A 24,052-nucleotide genomic window follows, 5' to 3' on the forward strand; every position below is an offset into this window, starting at 1 on the left:
TCTTGCAGTTCGGGAGGCTAGAAGTCAAAAACCAAGGAGTCAGCAGGGCCATGCACCCCCTGAAGCCTGTACTTGGACCTTCCTTGCCTCTTGCTAGCTTCTAGTGGTTTGGGATTCCTAGGCTTGCAGTTGTGTAATCCTCATATGTATTGTTTTCTCTGTTTGTCTTAACTTTCAGTTTCATTTTGATTCTTTTTTCCAGTAAGCAAAACTCAGACTCCACGCCCCACCCACTTCTCCTCTCACGCCAACCGTAAGCTGCTGCCTCGTTCACTCTGTGGCAGTCAGACTCTGACAGGACCATGGCCCTGATGCAGGCTCCAGGGAGCCCCAGCCCTGGGCAGACCTGCGCACTGATCCTGATCTTCACCGTGCTCCTGCAGGCCCTCTGTGTGGCCGTGACTTACGTGTACTTCACCAACGAGCTGAAGCAGGTCAGTACGATGCGCACGCTCTCTGAACAGAGGCTCTGAGCAACCCTCCGGTTAACTGCCTTTATTGGCTCCTTTAGGAAGACTTTACAGAGGAAGAGAATCCTCTCTTTCTCTGTCTGGGGACCCCAACTGCTAATGCATATCATTACTGAGGACTTTGCAAAAGCGAATTGAAGGGACTCTGTGCACAAAGTGTAGTTACAGAACTGGCTCCACCAGTTACGAGCAGATGCGGGCAACAAAACTCCTGAGGTAGTTTTGTCTTCAACAGAATGTTATAATATTAACAGCTGCCATTCATTGAGTGCTTTCTGCTTAATGCTTTACAGTTCTTGACTCAAATTCTTGGGAGTGAGAGGAACTGCATCAGGGCAGGACTGTATCCGCTTTTGCTTTCTGTGACACATCTAGGCGCTAGCACAGCGCTCCCACATAGTAGGTGTTCACTAAACACTTGTTGAATGAATAACCAGCCTTCACCAATGTACTGCCAGGACAAAGGGAGTAGGGTAGGGTTGAGGCTTAACCCAAAGCCAGGCTCTAAACCACTTGTAATAATGCTGTTTTGTGTTCCAAATGTGGCTAATTCCAGTGGATTTTGAATGCAAAATTACTGAAAATAAGCCAACCCCAGGTTTTGGCTTTCTGTGTACATATTTTTTTCATTTAATTTTTTTTATTGGAGCATAGTTGATTTACAATGTTGTGTTCGTTTCCGCTGTATGGCAAAGTGAGTCAGTTACACATAGACATATATCCACTCTTTTTTTCTTTTTTAGGGTTTACAAATCTTTCTTTAATGACTCTTTAAAAATTAGCAAAACTGGTTCTACTCAAATAGAATGATATCCACTCATAAAATTTTTTTAATTTTTATTTTCTTTTAAAGATTTGTTTGATGTGGACCACTTTTAAAGTCTTTATTGAACTTGTTACAATATTGCTTCTGTTTTATGTTTTGGTTTTTTGGCCATAAGGCATGTGGGATCTTAGCTCCCTGACCAGGGATTGAACCCTCACCCCCTGCATTAGAAGGCAAAGTCTTAACAAGTGGACAGCCAGGGAAGTCCCTATCCACTCTTTTTTAGATTTCTATTCCCATATAGGTCATTACAGAGTATAGAATAGCGTTCCCTGTGCTATTCAGTAGGTTCTTATTAGTTATCTATTTTATATACAGTATGTATATACAGTATGTATACATCAGTATGTATATGATGTATATATATATGTATATGTCAATCCCAGTCTCCCAATTTATCCCTCTCCCCCATTCCCCCCTGGGTTGTTTTCTACATCTGTGACTCAACTTCTGTTTTGTAAATAGGTTCATTTGTACCATTTCTTTAGATTCTACATATAAGCAATATCATATATTTGTCTTTCTCTGTCTGACTTCACTCAGTAAGACAATCTCTAGGTCCATCCATGTCACTGCAAATGGCATTATTTTGTTATTTTTTATGGCTGAGTAATATTCCATTGTATACAGTACCACATCTTCTTTATCTATTCCTCCATCGATGGACATTTAGGTTGCTTGCATGTCCTGGCTATTGTAAATAGTGCTGCAATGAACACTGGGGTGCATGTATCCTTTCAAATTATTGTTTTCTCCAGATATATGCCCAGGAGTGGGATTGCTGGATCATATGGTAGCTCTATTTTCAATTTTTTAAGGAACATCCGTACTGTTCTCCATAGTGGCTCTATCAATGTACATTCCCACCAACAGTATAGGAGTTTCGGTGTATATTTTGACTAATTGTATATTGTATAGGAGGGAACTTCGAGCTGGAAGGAATTTTGGATACCCCTCGTTGTATATTTTATAGTAGGGAACTTCGAGCTGGAAGGAATTTTGGATACCCCTCGTTGTATAAATGAGACTAGAGACTGCCAGGGAAATGACTTACCGAGTTAAGGCAGAAATTTGGAAGCAGAGCTGGACCCAGCTCAGCTCACAGGGAATGCTTCTCCCATCACAGCAGGGTGCCAGCAGGGTTAACCTATCTCTCCCTTGTGCTGAACAGCACCCTGCTGTACGGTGACAATGCAACATCAAATCTGTCAGCTGGGCAGGAAATGCAAGGCTAAGGGTCTTGGACAAATATAAAATAGTGTTTATCTGTTAAGGAAATAAATGCAGTTTGCATATCCTGTGGAGTATAAACTTTGCTCTCAACTGGTTGGGAATTTCCTTTGGAAATGAAGTGAATAAAACAAGAGTCAACAAGTAATTATACAAATGATCACTACCATTAGATGGCCAGTAAAGTCAGCTTTGTTATAGGGCAATTTCAAAGAGCCTGTATTTGTAAGAAAAAAAAATCAACGTGATTATAATCATGCGTTTTAGTTCTACGTCTGCCTGAGAGACTGGAATGCTGCTGTGTTTCCCAGTTTGGAGCCAGCATGTCCTAAGCTTTGTTAACTTTGCAGTATAAATAGTGAGTCTGTGTCACCATATACAAGAGGTTCCCTCAATTTGCTAACGTTACAAGTTGGCCTCATTTTAAGACTGAATCAACTCGTTATTTACTGATCTGAGTTATGCAATTGTCTGTGTACATGATCAAGTTTCTTTGAATTCTATAAAAATGGAAATTTCAAAGTTTAACATCTCCCCACTTGCACACATTTTTCCTGATTGCATGTTTATATGTGTACACTTCTGTACAGACATGCAGAAGAATTTATTAAGAGTATCAGAATGAAGAGAATTAAGAGATATTGAGCAAAAACTGTTCCAGAAACTTTCAAAATACTGCCCTATTTAATCCTCATAACAATTCTATAAAGTAAATACAATTATCCCATTTTATAGATGAACAAACTAAGACTCAGGGAAGTTAGGTAAAAGGTGAAGCCCAATTTCGAACCCAGGCATTAAATAGGGGCTCAGTAAATGGTAACCATTGTAATCAGCATTGAGAAGTCTCTTGGAGTTGTCACCCTCTTCATCAGGAATTTACGCAAGGGAAGATGAATCTGAATCTCTTTGGGTGACTGTGTAGAGTTTGGAAAAGCATATTCAACACAAGTATTAATTTTCTAAATCAGATCACAGGTTTCACTCTGGCAAGCAAAAATTTGCAGAAGATACAGTGGGCAAGGATTATAGGGAGTGTGGGTTGAGCCGGGCTGAGGGATGTTGGATTGGACCCTCACAATTAAGCCTGTAGACCTGCGAGCATGAACAATAAATATGGGCTAAAGAGTCTAAAGTCTATGACTCTGAGAAAGTTTTATGACAAGGGGACTACCTATTGCTGTGGCATTATAGACGGGGAAGACAAAGGAGAAGGAGACCCTTATCCACTGATGTCCGTAAATGATCCTTTATGCTATTTGTGGTTTGCAGAAACTGATTGTCAGAGACTAATGTCTGGGCAGCAGAGAGGGTCAGTGCTGCCACCTTGAAGTCTCTGAGCCAGCCAGCCAGCAAAGGAGTCTACCCTGCTGACTTCAAGCCCTGCCAAGGACTGGTTGGCCCTGGCCTAGACAGTCCCACTGTTTGTGATGGCAACAGCAGCAGTTGAGTGGAATCCACTTCTCAGAACCAAGGGCAATAGCCATCTCTCTCCTTCTAGAGTTGTCCAGATAAAAATAGCACACTCGTCCCCCTGCACCCAACACCCAGATGTGGTTAGCAAGAGAACAGCCCCAGCCTGAGAAGTGCTGTAGGAAATTCAACCTCAAAGTGTGAAAGGATGTAGAAAGGAAAGGGGGAGAGAGACATCATATTAATCATCATTAATCATTCTTGGAATAACCATAGCACCACCTTGCCCATGTGTCGGTTACCTGTGTTGGCCTAGGTCTGTAGAAGAAACTACTAAATATGAAACATGTGGGGATGGGATGCAGAGTGGCTGGGGCTTTCTGTTGTTCAGAAGTCAATATGGGTTGGCCAAAAATTTCGTTCAGGGTTTGCCGTTGAAAACCCTGAACGAAATTTTTGGCCAACCCAATATAAGCATAAAAATATCTAGAAGGAGAAATAAATTGTGATCTTTAGAGGGTAGAATTATGGGTGCCTCTTTTTAATTTTTCTATATTTTATCAAATTTCTACAGCTAATGTTGTAAAAACATCTATGCTATCCATATGATTTTCATACAGATCTAAAGAGCATGACATTTTTGTATAGTCTTAAGAGAAAACAACCATATACAAAATTGCCCACACCCAGTCTAATCTCAACCCTGTAAAAAAAGAGATCAGGGCTTCCCTGGTGGCGCAGTGGTTGAAAGTCCACCTGCAGGGGACACGGGTTCGTGCCCTGGTCTGGGAAGATCCCACGTGCCGCGGAGCGGCTGGGCCCGTGAGCCATGGCCGCTGAGCCTGCACGTCTGGAGCCTGTGCTCCACAGTGACAGAGGCCACAACAGTGAGAGGCCCGCGTACTGCAAAAAAAAAAAAAAAAAAGAGATCATCCAAAGGTTAACTAGGAGGTGGAATGAGGGTGAATCAGAGGGTTTTATTTGTTTTACTTTAGAAAAGTATTCTATAATTTTCTATATTTTCCAGGCTGCCTGTGTATCCTCGGCGTCTTTAGGCTTCATTCAATCTGGGTTAACACTGGAGTCTCACTAGCTTGTCAGACTCCCTCCCACGTCTACTTAGGACCTTAGTTTTCAAGGTTCTCCCTCCCCACCTCCTGAAAGTGTTTCTGGAAAATCTCCAGAGGGTCTCCAGAGGCCAGCAGTTGGTCCTGACCTGGGCTGGCCCCTGCTCTCTTCCACTCTCTCAAACTCCACTTGACTTCACAGGGGCTGGCCGCTACCCTGACTGCCTGATCCCAGCACCTCTCAACTCTGCCCTGTCCTGTCCCCAGCCTCAACCTCCAGGGCCTCAGCCCTCTCATGCTGAGACAGCTTCCAACTGCTGTGAAGTAAGATGACAAGTTGCTCCCTCCCTTCTGTGTCATGCACATTGTTTTGTCCCAACAGGTTACGAAAATTAGTTAAGCCTGTTTATTCAGTTTCATCAAGTCAACGCCTGGCCAAGGCACGCCCAGTCCTGCTGGGCTGGGAAATGGCAAATACAACTGTTCTTCCTGGAACTACCCTTAGGCCTTGTTGGTGAATCCAGCTCTTCTTCCCTGATCCTCCCCTCAGTTTGCTAGACATGCTCTTCTATTTCTAAATTGAGTTCCTTCCTTGGAAAGGCTTTTTAAGCTCACATAAATTGCAGATGAAAATTAATGTCTACAGTAGAAGAACATGGAGGTGGGTAGGATCAAAGGAATGGTGTCTAATTTCATCGCCAGTCATAACTCAGGTGGTCCCAGCTGTCACCCCCACTACATCTACTAGGCGAATGTTTTACTCTTGGAATTTTAAAAAGGAAGAAAGAAAAGAAACATTTACTTAAAAGTAAATGAATGTTCTATGCCAGAGTGTGGGGAAGGAATTAATTATCTCAGGTTTGTCACTTTTATGCTTGAGAGACCTGATCAAATGTCCAGGGAGTACATGGCTGACAGTACAGACCTGCATGATTCTGGCTGAAAGCTCTCGTAAATATTTAAGTTATTTTGATCTGGAATGAGATCATCTTTCTACAGGAGGGAGCAGATCATCGTTAAGTTTGATCTTTCCTTCAAGCTTTGAAGTCCCCTAAGTTCAAATAACAGATGAAAATGGCTATTTTCCCATTTATTTCCCCAGAGAAAGGCAATTCAATGGACTTGTAGAGAGAAATAACATCTCCTGAATCCCAGTTGTTAAAAATGAAAACAGGAAAAAAAAAAAAATCTGACCTTGCATGAACATCCTGTTTTTCTTCGTAAGATTAATCAGTTGTCATTCTAGAGTGCTCTGGGTGGTTTGGGGTGTGTGTGTGTGTGTGTGTGTAACATCAAGCGCAGACTTTGTTGGCAATGATCTAGGCCATTGTAAATGTTTACCCTCAATCAGAAGAAGGGAGCAAACCTTCAAATGGTGTTTCGAGTCTCTGCAGGTAAATCCCTAGCTGGTGTGGACATTCAAACGTCTAGTGGCAACGTAGTCTGGCTTCTGCCGTCCAGAGGTTTAGAAATCACAACAATAACTAGAATCTACTAAGACAATCAAAGCTCAGATCAAGAAACAGAATATTACCTGCACCCTAAAGACTTTGGCTAATTTTTTATTTAGGATCCCGGAATGTAAACAAACTCCACTGCCTACTTTGTACCTGGTGGGTTTCTAGCTGTAGGATGGGAGTCACGCTATGTCAGAGCTGGAAGGAACCTCAAAGATCACCACAGTGAGCCAACTCAAAATGCAGATGAAAAAGAGATGTCGAAGAGTAGAAGCAATTTGTTGAGGGACATACGACTGCTCAAGGGCAGGGGCAGCAAAGGGCATTGTGACCCTGGATGCCTGGCCCACACCTGTTTCCCTTCCACCACATCAAACTGCTTACCTTTATTCAAAGGACAAAGGACGGCATGCTTACTTTTACTTCAGGCAATGAGCTTTGCCAAGGTGCTAAGACTTCTCTGAACCCGTCATCAGCTTCTGTTGTTTTAACTTGTAAATGAACGAAAAGAAAAAGCACTTGTGCATAATATTGCGTTATATTCATCTCAACCCAGATGCAGGACAAGTACTCCAGAAGTGGCATAGCTTGCTTCTTAAAGGACGATGACAGTTCTTGGGATGCCGGTGATGACGAGAGTATGATCAATCCCTGCTGGCATGTGAAGTGGCAACTCCGTCAGTTTGTTAGAAAGGTAAGTGAACCACGGGGTCGCTTTACCAGCAGGCATAGAAGGTCAGAGGAGAAAGGACTATTTTAGATAGAGTCTAGAGTCCTTATTTTGTAAGGGAGGAAACGGGGGCCCAGAGTGTTTAAGTGATTGTCCCCAAATTCACTGAACTAGGAAAAGATGGGACAGCACCAAACAGTGGGTCCTGATCAACTCGTGGTCTAGAGTTTATTCCTCTCCTCCAGAGACCTCCTTCATCTAGTCTAAACTTTTTATCTCACCTTGTGGAAACTGAGGCACAGACAGAGCAATGTGTTCAAGGTCACACGACGATAAAGGACGTGTGTGATTTCTTTTTTATTCAGAAGACAAAAGAAACCAAACAATGGTGTTTTATATTCTTCCCACATTGTTGTTCTCTGTTATTTTTGTTTTTTCTCTTCTTTTTTTTTTTTTTTTTTACAAACCCTTGTGTCGCCACATTGTTGTTCTCTGGAATTAAGTCTGTTTATTTTTGTATGCATATAGAGATGAAGAAAGAGGAAAGGAAGAGGGAAGAAAGAGATACTTTGAGAAATTGAAGGTGATGACATCTCAATTTACAGTTAATAAATGACACATTACAAAATATTATTTTCTGTTTGTGAAAGTTGCTTAAATAGGATCTCCAGCAGAAACTTTGTTAGCTAACAGTTTATTTCACTAAATATGATTACTTAATTATACTTTCAGTGACAGGACATATCAAATATAGTTTCTTCTCTCAGGCTGCTTCCTTATTTGTAAGATGGCATTAGTAACGTTTACCTTCTGCGTATCCGGAAAGGCCAGCTGTGAACACAAACATGAAAATTGTAAACTTCATTGTTTAAAAAAATTACTGGGGACATTCCCAGGGTAGGAGGAGGATGTGTTTTAAAGAAATGATTGTAAGTCTATTGTCTGGTACTCAGTGTGCCGTTCCATAGAAACAGTGTTGTGTCGGTGGTTAGGCTCTGATTTATAACCCTAAGCAGTCCTCGCAGTAAAGCCCAGCATCACCTGTGATGCTATTCCTATGAGAAATGAAATCAGACTTCCACCTGGTTGTCCTAGAAACACATCTGCTCCACGGCTGCCCTGGAATCGTGGGCAGGATACCTGCTGCGCACAAGCTGTCCTGGAGCAGCTGGGACTCCATTGCCCCAAGTGAAAAACAGCAGGAAAGACCCAGGGTTGGGGAAGTGTCCTGAGGAATGGGACCCCACGGTTCCTAGGATTAGAGGGAGCATGGCGAACCCACTGGTGGCAGAGGAGAGAAACTCAGAACTAGAGTAGAAATCTGGAGACCGAGGAGGGAGCTGGATGCTGGGCCTGGGAGTGGGGAGATGAGAGAAGCCGTGTGGGTGGGTTTTACAGGTCTCTTTCCTGCTCTTCCCCCATCCCTCCCATTCTCACATCCTGCCACTGACTAGAGAAGAGAGGGCGCACAGCGGTGGATGAGAGTGTAGGAGGGGAAAAGAGTTCCCCATTTTTCCAGGCACTGTGAAGTGAACAGACAATTTCCCATAAACATCCTATGCCCATTATGTGTATTATCTCCCTTAATCCTCAAACAGCTCTGTGAGGAAGGAATCATTATTATCTTCTTTTTTAAAAAAAATAGATGAAGAAATTAAAGTAGTTCATATCAGTAACTTGAGTAACTTGAGTAAAGTTTCCCAGGGCTGCTAATGAACAGATTTGAATCCAGTCCATCTGATTGTACTACAATCTTTTTTGTTTTTTCTTGGTGGCACCGTGTTAAGGACCACACTGTAGGACTTACCCTTTTCCCTTTCCTCCTCCTCCTTTTTCCTTCCTTCCTTCCTTTCTGGCCCAGAATGAGAGTGAGAGAGCTAATGTGCTGAGGCCACCCCTTGCTTCCCTTCCCAAATGCCAGTGTCTGTTGCCCTACAGGCAGCCCCCCATTATCTGGGGTCAGAGCTTTCGACAGAGGAAAAAGAAGAGAGCTTCTGATTTGGAGCAGGAGTGCAGAGGAAGGGAGTTTCTGACGGTTGTATAATTAACAACAGTGACGGGAAAGGTGGGCAATGATGGGCAAAGCCCCCAGGGGTGAGAGAACTGAGTGGAGAGGCGTTTAAAGTCATGGATGAGTCACGTCAGGGTCGGCTCATTTAACAGAAATGCTAGATTTCGTTCTTTATTACTGGTTTTCCCCACTGGTTAGCACAAAGAAAGCGATATGAAGTGTTTAGTAAGATATGGGAATTTGGTAAAATATCTTTATGTTGAGAATGTCTCAGCCACATTCTCAGAAATGAGAGAGTGACATGGTGCTACCAGGCCACCGCTGGATGGGCTGTGCGTGTCTGTGGGCACCATGAGAGAGAGGGAGTGTGCCTTACACCTTGAGTCTTGGGTATGTCCGATGATTTAAAGCTCCTGGACTCTGACACAGTGCCTTTATACACGTATGCCTGCAGCTACACACACAATGCACTATACACACACACACATGCAGACACACACAGACAATGCACTTATACACATGCATGCATGCAGACACACACACTCAGAAAGTGCGGTGACATGGCTACCGCATCCGTCAGCCAGAAGGAGACCTGGGGAACATTAGGCTGACCTAACTTGGAGAAGGATAACTCCTTGCTCCTGTGCTGCTCCAGGTGTGGCCTTTCAAAGACTTCATCCAGAAACAGAAGTCTCCCAGACAGAGGACCATCCTTCCATCCACAGTAGGGACAGCTGCCTCCATATTCATCCCAGCTCCCACCCTGCCCCCCACACTCTACGCTTGGACAACTTAAAGCTGCCTAGGTTGATATCTTAGGTGGCAATTTTCTGTTAGGCATCAGCAAGAAGAGCCACAGACATTCTGTAGTCAGTCTAAATGCTTAGGGAAATTAACAAGCTTTATTCAATACTATTTGCAGATCATTTTGAGAACCTATGAGGAAACCATTCCTTCAATTCCAGGTAGTATTCTTTTTGTTGTTATTTTAATTTTCTACTGTCAGCCTTGTGATAGGGTGAATAGCTCTCCATCCTCTTTCTCTCTGCTCCCATCCACACATCCCACCTCTGACCACTGCTCAGTGTCTCAAGCTGCTTGATTCTATTTCCCTGTTTGCATTGGCAGCTAGAAAGCTCAGAAGCAAATCTGTGACCCACCTATGGTCTGAACTTCGTTTCATCTGAATTTTATTCTTCCAACGTGGATTTTCCTTTCACCTCAACTTCTTTGATTATTTATTTTTACCTTCTAATGTGGGTAGCTTTCTGGAGCATAGCTGGAAAAAAAGGGCTCCAGAGTTACCCATCTTCTCTGCTTCAGACTGCCCCTAGGCTCGAAGCCTTTCTTTATGCAAAAGCCTCTTGCTCCGTCATCTCTTTCCCAGCAATCCTTCTACGCCCCCGAAATCCTCATCCTGCAGTCCTCACACCTTGGCTATCTCCACTGATGGTCACCAGCCTGCTCTTGACCCACAACGCCCTTCATTGTTATTGCCCAGGCCGGCTTCTCTAGTCCTGCAACTGGCTTCTTCCATTCCTGGATTTTCACGTAAACACCTCCTTCTCATCCTCCATCCTCATCACCTACTCATCACCTCTCAGAGAGAACTTCCCTGACCAACTTTCTAAGTAGGTTCACCCACATCCTATTTTTTCTATCACACTTACCTTGTTCATTTCCTTTGATTGATATATATATAAATCAAAGGAAAATATATAAATATTCTGTTTGTTCTGTCTGATTCCCTACTAGATTAAAGATCCACAAAGACAGAAAACATGCCTCTTTCTCTTACCTCTCTATTCCTAGACTTAACTGTACACCTCAAGCCTAGTAGATTCTCTCTTATCCCCCTGGTCCTTACCTGCACTGCCTTTGGTGTGTGTGTTCATGTGCATGTGTGTGTGTGTATTTTGACTGAGATGAAATTCACATAACATACAACTAACCATTTTGAAGCGCACAATTTGGTGGCCATTAGTACATTCACGTTGTTGTGTCACCATCCCTCTCTACACAGAAAGTTCTTAATACATATTTTTTAAATCAATACATAAGTAAATACAACTGATGAATTAAATTTACTGCTGCTTTGCATTTGGCTCACCATAGCCCCATTTTCCCCTGTTAATAATCATACCAGCCTGCATACGTGTACCAGAGACTTACAGTCCTGGGGTACACCAGCCTGGCAGAGAAGAATCAGTTTTTTAATAGATATTTTATTAATGATGTCTTCCTAATTTTCAGCTATCCTTTTCCATTACAAGTAAGCTTTCTCATCACTTGACAATACCCACCATCCTTTATTAAATGGGCTTTATTAAATATGAAGGCAAGACCTGGTCCCAGGGTCTAAGCATTCTTTTTGGTCATTTCCCCAAAGGCAAAAACAGTATTAGGAATGTTGAACACTACTTCTCTTCTAATGAGGAACACCAGATCCGTGGTCTACAGTAGATGCATGTACTATTTTCAGTGTTGGAAGAAAAATACTCTTTTTTATTCATCCCAGTGGGGCATAGAAATCATATACTCCTCAGTATACCAAGATGTATCCATGACACCCAAATATACATATTCACAGACTTCTTTTCCAGGAACTGTTTGCTATAGTCAGTAGGAAATGTCCTCTCTTCAGAATTTGCTTTTAAAGCTAGGCTTTCCCATATACTTGCAATGACCTCAAATGCAAGATATTTGTAACTGGATTCCATTACTGAATATTTTTAAATAAAGTGTTATGGTCTAGGGGCAGTCAAGGCATTATGAATTATTTATCAATGGTGGTTAAAAGTAAAAACCTTGAAAGCTGAGCATTCTGAGAGTAACATGTACTTCCGAGCTGTGTTTGGTTTTCAGTATCCTGCACACACCCACCTGTCCTGAATAAGTAACAACACCAGATAGATGGAGAGACTCGTTAGCATTCCTTCCTTGCCTATGAAATTTTATCACCTCCTTTCAGTTTCTTCTACTACTAGCCTAGATTAAAGCTTCCTGTTCTCAGACCTGATCAATTACAACTGTCTGCTAACTCGCCAATCTCCAGCCCTCTCACTTTCTACCCATCAAACCTTACTATGAGGTAGTTTAGCCTAAAGCACAACACATATCTTTTTGCTTCCCTGATCAAAATCTTCCAGAGTCTTCCCATGTCTGTAAAAATTCAAATCTCTTAGTCTAACATTCAAATCCTCTATAGTTTAAATCCTCATTCAAGCCTGAAACTGAACTCATCTGATGCCTGTGTCCCAGGAATTCTTTGTGCATCCTGCCTTGGGGACACTATTCTAGATCTCTGGGAATGCCCTTTTCCCGTTGCTGTGGGTCCCAAGCCTCCCCAGCTCCACCCATTTCAGAGAATTGTCCTGCCCCTCAAATGCTTTCTTGCATTCCTTTGTTTATAGTTCTTTCTCCATCTTCCTAGAAGAGTGTCAGGTATAGATGTGATGGGCACTTTGGTTTGCTGGAGTACGTGAATGAAAGGGCCTTAGTCCAAACCCCCTCCCCTGACCTCAGCTCTCCAACAAATAGGAATTTTTCCCTCCCCTGAACACCCATCACCCTTCATTTCTATTTCTTATAGGTTAATTTTCACTTTCTAATTTGTGTCTTCCCTAAAAACTGTAAGTCCCTTGAGGGCTCAGTCAGTGTAATTAGTGATTAATCTTTGAAGTCCCTGCGGAGCACTGCCTTGTCCCTGGACATATTTGCTTGATGAAAATGTATAGTTTATCTCAACAACCAACGTAAACATCCTGGGAAGTTTGAGCTGATTTTTTTAAAGAGTAGTTTGCTGAATTTTTAGTCTTTCAGTCTGCTCCAAAATACTTCGGATGGTGGTCAATAAATGTTATTTATTTGTTATGATCTAGTGAATCAGTGATTTTTATGCTCATATACCGGTTATCATGACCATTATGTCATTTCATATTCCCTTTGGGAGGTGAGAGAAATGACTGTTGGATACCAGTTTGTAGCATCTCTGGACAATTGTTATCACTGCTACTCCTTTAGAGTAGGTAGTATCTAGCAGGAGGAAAAAATAATTGAGATGATAAAAATTGGTATCACTCTGTTTCTATATATAACTCAAAGTGGAAATTTGCCATTAGTTCATTTTAAATGCCTTAGCAGGAATACTATAAGTCCACAGTTTTGTTGTTATTATTGTAGTTTAGGAAAAGGGTCAGAATCTTCACTTTGTTATATTCTAGTTGAACCTTACCCCTGAGATGCCGATAAATTTTAGCCCAAGTTACTGCTTATCCTTCCCATCTAAAGTACTTTTCAAATTCAACATAGGCTGAAGTGGACTGATTATAATACTAAAATGTAAATTGGTTTTATGAAAACCCATATAATCAACTTTGGGAGCCCAGTGTGCTTGCAATGATAAGATTGATAAGAGCTGTGAACAGCAATGTATCTGAGACGTGTTTGACAAGTGCTGATGATTCTTTGTCATTTCTCTTTTAGAAAAACAACAAAATATTCCTCACCTAGAAAGAGAAAAAGGTCCTCAGAGGGTAGCTGCTCACATAACTGGGACCAATCGGAAAAGCACATTCTCATTTCTAAGTAAGAGAAACAATGAATATATGGCTTAAAAGAAGGGAATGGAAGAATTTGTTCCAAATAATTTATTCTTTGAACTTGTATCGGAAATGTTTATATGGCTATATCTACAAAATGCTCAGTAGTAATCAAGTCTCAGGTTGACTCTTTTCAGAAGCAAGATTACAAGATGAATAGCTTAGCTACTGCCCTGGCATAACTGGCTTCAGGAAAATTCTGAAGTGGAAGTGGGAGAACTTTGAGTTTCCCATGCCCCCATTTTTGCTTTTCTTCTTCTTTTTTTTTTTTAAAGTAATTCCTCTCTCTTTCATCAAATCTTTCTCCTCTTCAAAGGTTCTAAATCAGTCATCTACTTTCCCCATGAGTCACCAAGGCCTCCCAGTGGCATTTGGATTAGGTTGAACCATAAAATGTTGGCCAATATTTGACCACTTTGCATTTACAGAAATGTCAGTTTCATATGATTTAACCAAATAGGTTAAGCCTAATTATTAGCTGTAGAAAAGGTGTCCATATACTGCTGTGGTTAGGGCATGGGTCTTGTAATCTAAATACCCACATTGGAATCCCAGCTACTCCTTACCTAGTTCTTTGTTTTGAGCAAATTACTTAACACAATCAAGCTTCACCTTCTTCATATACAGAGTAGAGATAATCTTTAACTCATAAAAGAGTGAAGATTAATGCAAAATGCTGTTGCACTGTAAGTACTCAATAAGTAGTGCTTTTATTATTGTAAAAAGTTTTGTCCCAGGTTAAAGAAATTTCAGTCATCAGTTAATGAATGAAAGGTTGTTGGGGGTTTTTGTTGGTTGGTTGGTTTTTGTTTCTTTTTTCTGGGCAGTTGCCTTCATGGTATTCCTGAACTCATGTTTTGTAAATCATTGACATGTTCTGCCTATGAGTGAGATCGTTATTTCACTATTCCTGTTTACTATTCATCAATTAATATAGTTGTTTTCAACTCTTGAAAAACTCAATTTTGCGTCAATCATGGAGATGAGCCCAAAGTTTAAAAGAGTATCATATCTTAGTAAGGCCCATCTTCATTCAAAGTCTTTGGGATCTGAAGATCTTTAAATCTGGGCTCTTTTTGCCAAACCTTATACCCTGTCTTATTGGACAGTCATTTCTAGCCTTCTGCTTGGATGGTGCTTTTGCCACTGGGTTAGAGAAAGACCAAGGAGGAATCCAAAAAGACCTAAAAGAATAGCAGGAATTTATGAGCTCTAGGCTTGAGGAAATAGATATGTTTCTTTTGGTTTCCTTCTACATCGTTGATCTGAGCTCACCAGCACAGGAAAGGAGGCAGGGGTCCTGGACAGAAATTCTTCGCAGGAGTAAAGATTGCCATCTTAGTGAACCATTCCCGTGCTACTATTCAAAGTAGATGAGGTACAAAAAAGTAGGGGACTTCCAACAGATCACAGTGATACGGGAGCCTCCAGATTTCTATATGACTAGAATTTAGAATCCTTGGAAGATCGAAGGAGCAAGAAGTTTTATAATAGATTAAAATTCTTTACAATCCCAACCAAGAATTGGCTAGCCACAGCTATTGGGAAACTTCTTGTTTTGCTACAAGCTAACTTTATTTTTCTCTAAACTTCATCCCAGGCTCCAAGAATGAAAAAGCTTTGGGCCAGAAAATAAATTCCTGGGAGTCGTCAAGAAAAGGACATTCATTCTTGAATAATTTGCACTTGAGGAATGGAGAGCTGGTTATCCACCAAACAGGGTTTTATTACATCTATTCCCAAACATACTTTCGATTTCAGGAAACTGAGGAGGTTTTGGGAACAGTTTCAACGGAAGAGAACAGAAAGAAAAACAAACAAATGGTACAATATATTTACAAATGCACGAGCTATCCTGACCCCATACTGCTGATGAAAAGTGCTAGAAATAGTTGTTGGTCTAAAGATTCAGAATATGGACTCTATTCCATCTATCAAGGTGGAATATTTGAGCTTAAGGAAAATGATCGAATTTTTGTCTCTGTAACTAATGAGCAATTGATTGACATGGACCAAGAAGCCAGTTTTTTCGGGGCCTTTTTAATTGGCTAAATGATCTGCAAAGAAAAAACAGTGCCCCCAGAGAGACCTTTCACTTTTCAGAGTGATACACTGTGAAAAGACTGCAAAAGAGCTGACAAAATAAGGCAGCCTGAGCAGAGCAGCCTCAATCACGAGACTCTACAACACAAGCTTTTTTGGTATCTCTGAAAAGTGACCAACGTATTCCAAGACAGAGAAACTGACAAAAGACCTTCTGAGACTCTACCTGATATCAGCTTGCTAGCAGAAATCTAGAAGGTTCTCAGTTTACAAACATTTGTGTAGCAATTAACGTCTTCCGCCTTAACCGTCTACTCTTGCGAAGATACCAGAAGACTGAAAGTTCACGGTCAGGGTATGCAGTGTGCCAGGGGAGTTGGTGCAGTGTGGGGCCTTGTGGGAGTTGTCCTGTACCCTCGTACTCTTGGAAGTAAGAAAATTCCATTCGAAATCGTATCATTTCACTAAACAAATTAAAGTTATGTTTAGTGAACAAGGAACTATTTTCAGTTGGCCAAAAAGTTCGTTCGGGTTTTATGTAATCATATGTAAAAATCCGAACGAACGTTTTGGCCAACCCGATATTTCTGAATGGCTTGTGCTTTTCACTCCCAGAAGTCAGGCTGACCGAAAGCACTGAAGGTATTTTTGATAAAAGACTCAAATGAATGATAAGCTAATCAGAAATCGGGAATTTGGCCCCTTGTGAGCAGGAGAACTGGGAAAGTGGGAAAAAAAAAAGAACTGTTTGATAATGTAACTTAAGGATGGGCAAGAATTAATTATGACTCTATATTTTTATACTAAAATTTAAAAATACGTGTTTCTTTTTCAATAAAAATGACGTTAAAATATGTAGTTTTTGTGTATCTAGTACTTATGTTTTATAGTAACAAGATTACTAATGATGGGGAAAAGGAATTCTTATCTCTTTTTCATGGTATCGTTTATCTGACATGTGTTACTGAAGAAAGAAAGAAACTGCTCACTTTTTATATAATGTGATTAAAATATATCAGTCCTTTCCTTTATAGTTAATGCTTTTGTTATAGGTTGAATTGTGTCCCCACAAAAGGTATGTAGAAGTCCTCCTCCCCAGTACCACAGAATGTGACCTTATTTGGAAAGAAGTTGGTTGCAGATATAATTAGTAAAGATGAGATCATAGTGGAATAGGCTGGGTCCTCAATATTGTATAATGTGACTGGTGTCCTCATTATTTAAAGAAGGAAATTTGGAAACAGGAACAGAGACACACAGGGAAACCTCCATGTGGCAACAGAGGCAGAGATTGGAGTGAGGGAGTTGCAAGCAAGGAGCTCCAAGGATTGACGACCATCATCAGAAGTTCAGGAGACAAGAAAATATTCTACCCATAGCCTCAGAAATCTACCGACACCTTGATTTTGGACTCCTGGCCTCAAGAACTGTGAGAGAATAAATTTCTGTTGTTGAAAGCCACCCAGTCTGTGGCACTTTGGTTCAGCAGCCCGAGGAAGCTAATACAGCTTTGTACACTATGTTCAAGAGATCTGTTTTTACCGATGCGCACAGATATCACCATCTATATATTTTTCTGAAATCTTTAAATTTGGCCTTTCATAGTTTGATAGTGGGATTCAACTGTAGTTTAATTCATGTGTGATGAGCTAGGGATGGAATTTTATCTTTTGCCATATCAGGGACCAGTTGTCCAGCACTGTTCATTGGCTAGTCTACTCTTTCCCCACTGATTTTAAGGTTTAATATCATATATCAACATCCCAGGAGGTCTGCTTCTGTGCTCACTTTCTTTTCCTATTGGCCTGGTTGTCCGTCCTTGCACCCATACCATCCATTTTTAAAAACTGTGATAAAATACAAATAACATAAGATTTACCATTTAACCATTTCTGAGTGTACAGTTCAGTGGCATTAAGTACATTCACACTTTTGTGCAACCATCACCCCATTCATGTCCAGAGCATTTCATTATCCCAAACTAAAACTTTATAACCATTAAACAATAATTCCTCATTTTCCCTTCCTCCCGCCCCTGGTAATCACCATACTACTTTCTTTATGAATTTGACTGTCCTATGTACCTCATGTAAATAGAATTATGCAATATCTGTTCTTTTATGTCTGGCTTATTTGACTTAGCATAATGTCTTCAAGGTTCAATCCATGTTGAAGTATGTGTCAGAATTTCATTTCTTTTTTTAAATTTTTTTAATTTAAGTGCAGTTAATTTACAATGTTATGTTAATTTCTGCAGTTCATTTCTTTTTAAGTCTGAATAATATTGCATTGTTGGAAAATACATACCACATCCTGTTTATTCATTTATCTGTTGATCATACTCTGGCTTTAGTGGTTGCTATTTGCTTTTCTATAAATCTTGATGTCTTGTATGTATGTTCTCCTTCTTTAGTCCTCTGTTTCAAAATAGCATGGGCATTTTGGTTTTTAACTCACAAACTTTGTGCAACATAAGTATCTTTCATTATGACATTTTCAGGCAAAGTTTAGAAGGAAAAATGTTACGTCTGGCAGTTTAAATAAATATTCTGGGAAAAGCCTCAAATTACATTCCAAATACAGTTGGTACAGTGTCAGAACTACATGTAAACTTTTTTTAAATATAAATTTATTTTGTTTATTTATTTTTGGCTGCGTTGGGTCTTCGTTGCTGTACGCAGGCTTTCTCTAGTTGCACCGAGCAGGGATTACTCTTCATTGTGGTGCGTGGGCTTCTCATTGCAGTGGCTTTTCTTGTTGTGGAGCACGGGCTCTAGGCGCGCGGACTTCAGTAGTTGTGGCACGTGGACTCAGTAGTTGTGGCTTGCGGGCCCTAGAGCACAGGTTCAGTAATTGTGGCGCACGGGCTTAGTTGCTCTGCGGCATGTGGGATCTTCCCGGACCAGGGCTTGAACCTGTGTCCCCTGCATTAGCAGGCGGATTCTTAACCACTGCGCCACCAGGGAAGTCCCTACATGTAAACTTTTTGAACAGTCTGAATAATGACTATTGCCACCCAGAAGGAAAACAGCCCATTTGAACTAACGGGGAAGGAGATAGGAAGGAATGAAGGAAAACAGTCAGACTTCTTAGATTTTATAAGACGGGCTCATAGAGCTATTGAGCTATGGATATGTGATATTCTTTAAGACAAGGGAGGAAGGACCCCAAAGATGATTTAGAGATCATTAAGCCTTCTTCCTTGGTATCAAAAGGTGGGAATCTATCACTTCAGTTTTAACAGAACAATTCTTGCCCATTGCTGTGTGAGTGGTGCCACCCAAAGCCATGGGAGCAATGCTACCAAAGCTATGGAGGCCAGACCCCTGCCCAGCAGAGCCCTTGGGCAAGGCTGCCTCTGCCTAGATGTCAAAGAATGGAGCCGTCTAGAGCTGTGGGCATCCAGCCTAGGCAGAAGACCACAGAGTGGATGAGGTTACTGCAGAGAGCCCCTGCCAGGGAAATGCCAAATGGAGCCATGAGGGTGTGGCTGCTCCCGTGACCCCAAATCAGTAGAGCCACTGGTATGCAATTCCAGACAGGGAGAGCTGCAAGCATGCAAATCAAGGCAGTGAGAATTGCTCCCTGGACGGCCCCCAGCAAAGCTGTGGGCAGGGATGCCCCAGTGTGCACGAGAGGTCATTCCCATATCCCAGGGGCTCTGGCAGGCAGAGTATCGGGTGGAAGATTATTCTCAAGCCTTAAGATTTGATGTTTGCCTCGTTGGGTTTGGACTTGCTTGGGCCCTGCCACCCCCTTCTTGCCTATTTCTCCATTTAGGACTGGGAGAGTTTACCCTATTGCCTGTCCTGCCATTGTATTTTGGAAGCACATAACTTGTTGTATTTCATGGGTTCACAGCTGGAGGGCAATTTACCTCAGAATGAATCGTACCTTGAGTCTCATGCACATCTGATTCAGGGGATATGTATGTGAGACTTTAAACTTGGACTTTTGAGTTAATGTTAGGAGACATTAAGACTTTGGTGACTGTTGAGATGGAATGAGCATATTTTGCAAGCAAAATGGACATGAATTTTGGGGAGCCAGAGACATAATGCTGTGGGCTGAATGTTTATTTCCCTCCAAAATTCATATGTTGAAATCCTAATGCCTTATGTGATGGTATTAGAGCTGGGGCTTTTGGAAAGTGATTAGGTCACAATGTGTCCACCCTCATGAATGAAATTAATGTCCTTATATAAAAAGAAGCCTGAGATAGGTACCTTATCCCTTCTGTCATGTGAGGATACAATGAGAAGTCTGTCACCCAGAAGAGGGTCCCCACATGACCATGCTGGCACCCTGATCTTAACTTCTTGCCTCCAGAACTGTGAGAAATTAATTTCTTTTTTTTATAAACCACCCAGTCTGTGGCACTTTGTTATAGCAGACCAGATGGACTAAGACATTCTCCAGTCAGAGGACAAAAAGTGGTTGAATGAATTAAAAAATAAAATCCAGCAATATGCTCTCTACAAGGGACTCACTTTAGATTTAAAGATATACGTAGGCTGAAAGTGAAGGAACGGAAAAAGATATCCTATGCAAATGGTGACCAAAAACAGCAGGGTTAGCTACACTTATATTAGGCAAAATAGACTTTAAGTCAAAAACTGTCTCTATAGACAAAGAAGGTCATTATATAATGATAGAAGGTCAATTTAACAGGAAGATATAGCAATTATATGTACATATCCAACATCAGAACACCTAAATGTATAAAGCAAGTACCAACAGATCTGAAGGGGGAAATTGACAACAATACAATAATAGTAGAGACTTCAATATCCCACTTACAATAATGGACAGAACACCTAGACAGAAAATCAATAAAGAAACAACTGACTTTGTTGTTTGACAAAACACTGATGAAGGAAATTGAAGATGATACAAAGAAATGGAAAGTTGTCCCATGTTCTTGGATTGGAGAATTAATATTGATAAAATGTCCATACCACCCAAAGCAATCTACAGATTTAATGCAATCCCTATCAAAATACCCATGACATTTTTCACAGAACTAGAACAAATAATCCTAAAATGTAAATGTCCATAAAAGACCCCAAATTGCCAAAAAGATCTTGAGAAAAAGAAGAAAGTTGTCAGTATCACACTCCTGACTTTAGACTATACTACCAAGCCACAGTAATCAAAACAGTATGGTACTGGCACAAAAGGAGAAACATAGATTGATGGAACAGAACAGAGAGCCCAGAAAAAAACCCACATATCTATGGGCAGTTAATATATAATAAAGGAGGCAAGAATATATAATGGAGAAAAGACAGTCTCTTCAATAAAGGGTGCTGGGAAAATTGGACATCTATATATAAAAGAACAAAATTAGAGTATTTCCTCATACCATATACAAAAATAAACTCAAAATGGATTAAAGGGGGCTTCCCTGGTGGCACAGTGGTTGAGAGTCCGCCTGCCGATGCAGGGGACAGGGGTTCGTGCCCCGGTCCGGGAGGATCCCACATGCCGCAGAGCAGCTGGGCCTGTGAGCCATGGCCGCTGAGCCTGCACGTCCGGAGCCTGTGCTCTGCAGCGGGAGAGGCCACGGCAGTGGGAGGCCCGTGTACCACAAAAAAAAAAAAAAAAAAAAATGGATTAAAGACCTAAATGTAAGACCTGAAACCATAAAACTCCTAGAAGAGAACATAGACAGAACACTCTTTGACATAAATCACAGCAATATTTTTTTTGGATATGTCTCCTAAGGCAAAGAAACAAAGGCAAAAATAAACAAATGGAACCTAATTCCATTTAAAAGCTTTTGCACAGCAAAGGAAACCATGATGAAACGAAAAGACAGCCTACTGAATGGGAGAAAATATTTGCAAATGATATGACCAAAAAGGGGTTAATATCCAAAATTATATAAACAACTCATACAACTCAATATTTTTAAAAAACCAAACAACCTGGTTAAAAATGGGCAGAAGACCTGAATAGATGTTTTTCCAAAGAAGATATACGGATGGCCAACAGGTACATGAAAAAATGTTCAACATTGCTAATCATCAGAGACATGCAAATCAAAACCACAATGAGATAGCACCTCACACCTGTCAATTCTTCTATTCCACATAGTACAGGAAGTCCTATCCAGAGCAATTAAACAAGAAAAAGAAACATTAAAAAGCATCCAAACTGGAAAGGAAGAAGTAAAATTTTCTCTGTTTGCAGATGACATGGTCATATATGTAGAAAATCCTAAAAACAACAACAAAAAAAAAACTTTTAGAACTAATAAATGAGTTCAGCAAATTTGCAGAATACAAAATCAACATAAAAAAGTAAGTCACATTTCTATACAAAAACAACAAACTATCCAAAGAGGAAATTAAGAAAACAATTACATTCCCAATAGTAACAAAAAGAATAAAATACTTAGGAATTAACTTAACCAAAGAGATGAAAGATTTAATATTGTTAAAATGTCACTTTTATGCTAAGTGATCTACAGATTCAGTGTAATCTCTATCAAAATCCTCGTATCATTTTTTACAGAAATAGAAAAATATTTTTTAAATTTTATGCAGAACCATAAAAGACCCTGAATAGCCAAAGCAATCTTGAGCAAGAAGAACCATGCTGGAGGCATCACACTTCCTAATTTCAAAATATATTACAATAATCAAGAACAGTGTGGTACTGGCATAAGGATAGACAGGTGGACCAATAGAATAAAACTGAGAGTCCAGGGCTTCCCTGGTGTGCAGTGGTTGAGAGTCCGCCTGCTGATGCAGGGGACATGGGTTCGTGCCCCAGTCTGGGAAGATCCCACATGCTGCAGAGCAGCTGGGCCCATGAGCCATGGCCGCTGAGCCTGCGTGTCCGGAGCCTGTGCTCTGCAACGGGAGAGGCCACAACAGTGAGAGGGCCGCGTACTGCAAAAAACAACAACAACAACAAAATAACCAAAAAAAATAACTGAGAGTCCAGTAATAAATGCATACATCTTTGTCCAGTTGATTTTTGACAAGTGTGTCAATGCCCTTCAATGGGGGAAAGAATAGCCTCTTTAATAAATGGTACTAGAACAACTGAATATCCATATGCAAAAGGATGAACGTGGACTTCTACCTTAACCCATATAAAAAATTAACTCAAAAATGATTATAGACCTAAATATAAGATCAAAAACTACAAAATTCTAGAAAACATACAGGTAAATCTTGTATTTGTATTTGGCAATGGATTTCAGATATGACACCAAAAGTAAGAGCAACAGAAGAAAAAAATAGACAAACTGGACTTCATCAAATTAAAAACTTTTGTACATAAAAAGAACATTATCAAGAAAGTGAAAAGCCAACCTATAGAATGTGAGAAAATATTTGCAATTCACATATCTGATAGGGGGCTTAACAGCCGGACCACATAAAGAACTCTTACAACTTAACAACAAAAAAACAAACAACACAATTAAAAATTGGACAAAGATCAAAACCACAATGAGACATCAATGTATACCCATTAGGATGGTTACTATCAAAAAACAACAAGAGATAATAACAAATGTTGGTGAGGATATGGATAAACTGGCACCATACATTGCTGTTGGGAATTTAAAATGGTGCAGCTGCTGTGAAAAAATTGGTGGTTTCTCAGAAAGTTAAACATAAAATTACCATATTACCAAGCAATTCCACTCCTGAGTGTATTTCCAGGAGAAATGAAAATAGATACTTAAACGAATACTTGGACGTGAATGTTCATAGAAGCACTATTTACAATAGATCAAAGGAAGAAATAATCCAAATACACATTTTTATTTAGATGAATGAACAAACAAAATGTGATATATACATACAATGAAATATTACTCAGCTAGATATATATTGTTTAAGGTGCATACGTATGAATCCATAAAGAAAATTACTGGTATGAAAAAGACATAATTTCAGAGTGAAGGGAGGGGATGGAAGTGCAGAGGATCTCAAGGGAGCATCAGAGGTAACAATAATGCTCTGTTTCTTAATCTGGACGTGGGTTCACTGTGTTGGTTCTCTTTAGCATAATTTTTCATACCTGATGCATATATTACTAATATTTTATAATTTAAATATAATTTATCTGAATGGTATTGGTAATCATGCCAAACCAGAGATCTGGGGGGAGAATACACTACTCTTTGATCTACCAATGTGTTTTTTTTTTTAACAAAGTGAATCAGTTATACATATACATATGTTCCCATATCTCTTCCCTCTTGCATCTCCCTCCCTCCCACCCTCCCTATCCCACCCCTC

At 40.5% G+C, this 24,052-nt stretch overlaps 1 protein-coding gene across 1 annotated transcript; it reads left to right on the forward strand.

Annotated features, from left to right (window-relative positions):
• The first annotated feature begins 233 nt into the window (after window positions 1-233).
• On the forward strand, window positions 234-16,632 carry TNFSF10 (TNF superfamily member 10). Its single transcript, XM_029214809.1, has 5 exons — window positions 234-434; window positions 7,020-7,157; window positions 10,067-10,109; window positions 13,630-13,731; window positions 15,346-16,632. Exons 1-5 carry the CDS (start codon window positions 303-305, stop codon window positions 15,795-15,797), a joined length of 867 nt encoding a protein of 288 aa, XP_029070642.1. The 5' UTR covers window positions 234-302; the 3' UTR covers window positions 15,798-16,632.
• The last annotated feature ends 7,420 nt before the right edge of the window (window positions 16,633-24,052 follow it).

This window comes from Monodon monoceros, unplaced genomic scaffold (assembly GCF_005190385.1).
Source record: "Monodon monoceros isolate NGI ecotype Baffin Bay Population unplaced genomic scaffold, NGI_Narwhal_1 Super_Scaffold_11, whole genome shotgun sequence".
Classification (NCBI taxonomy): domain Eukaryota; kingdom Metazoa; phylum Chordata; class Mammalia; order Artiodactyla; family Monodontidae; genus Monodon; species Monodon monoceros.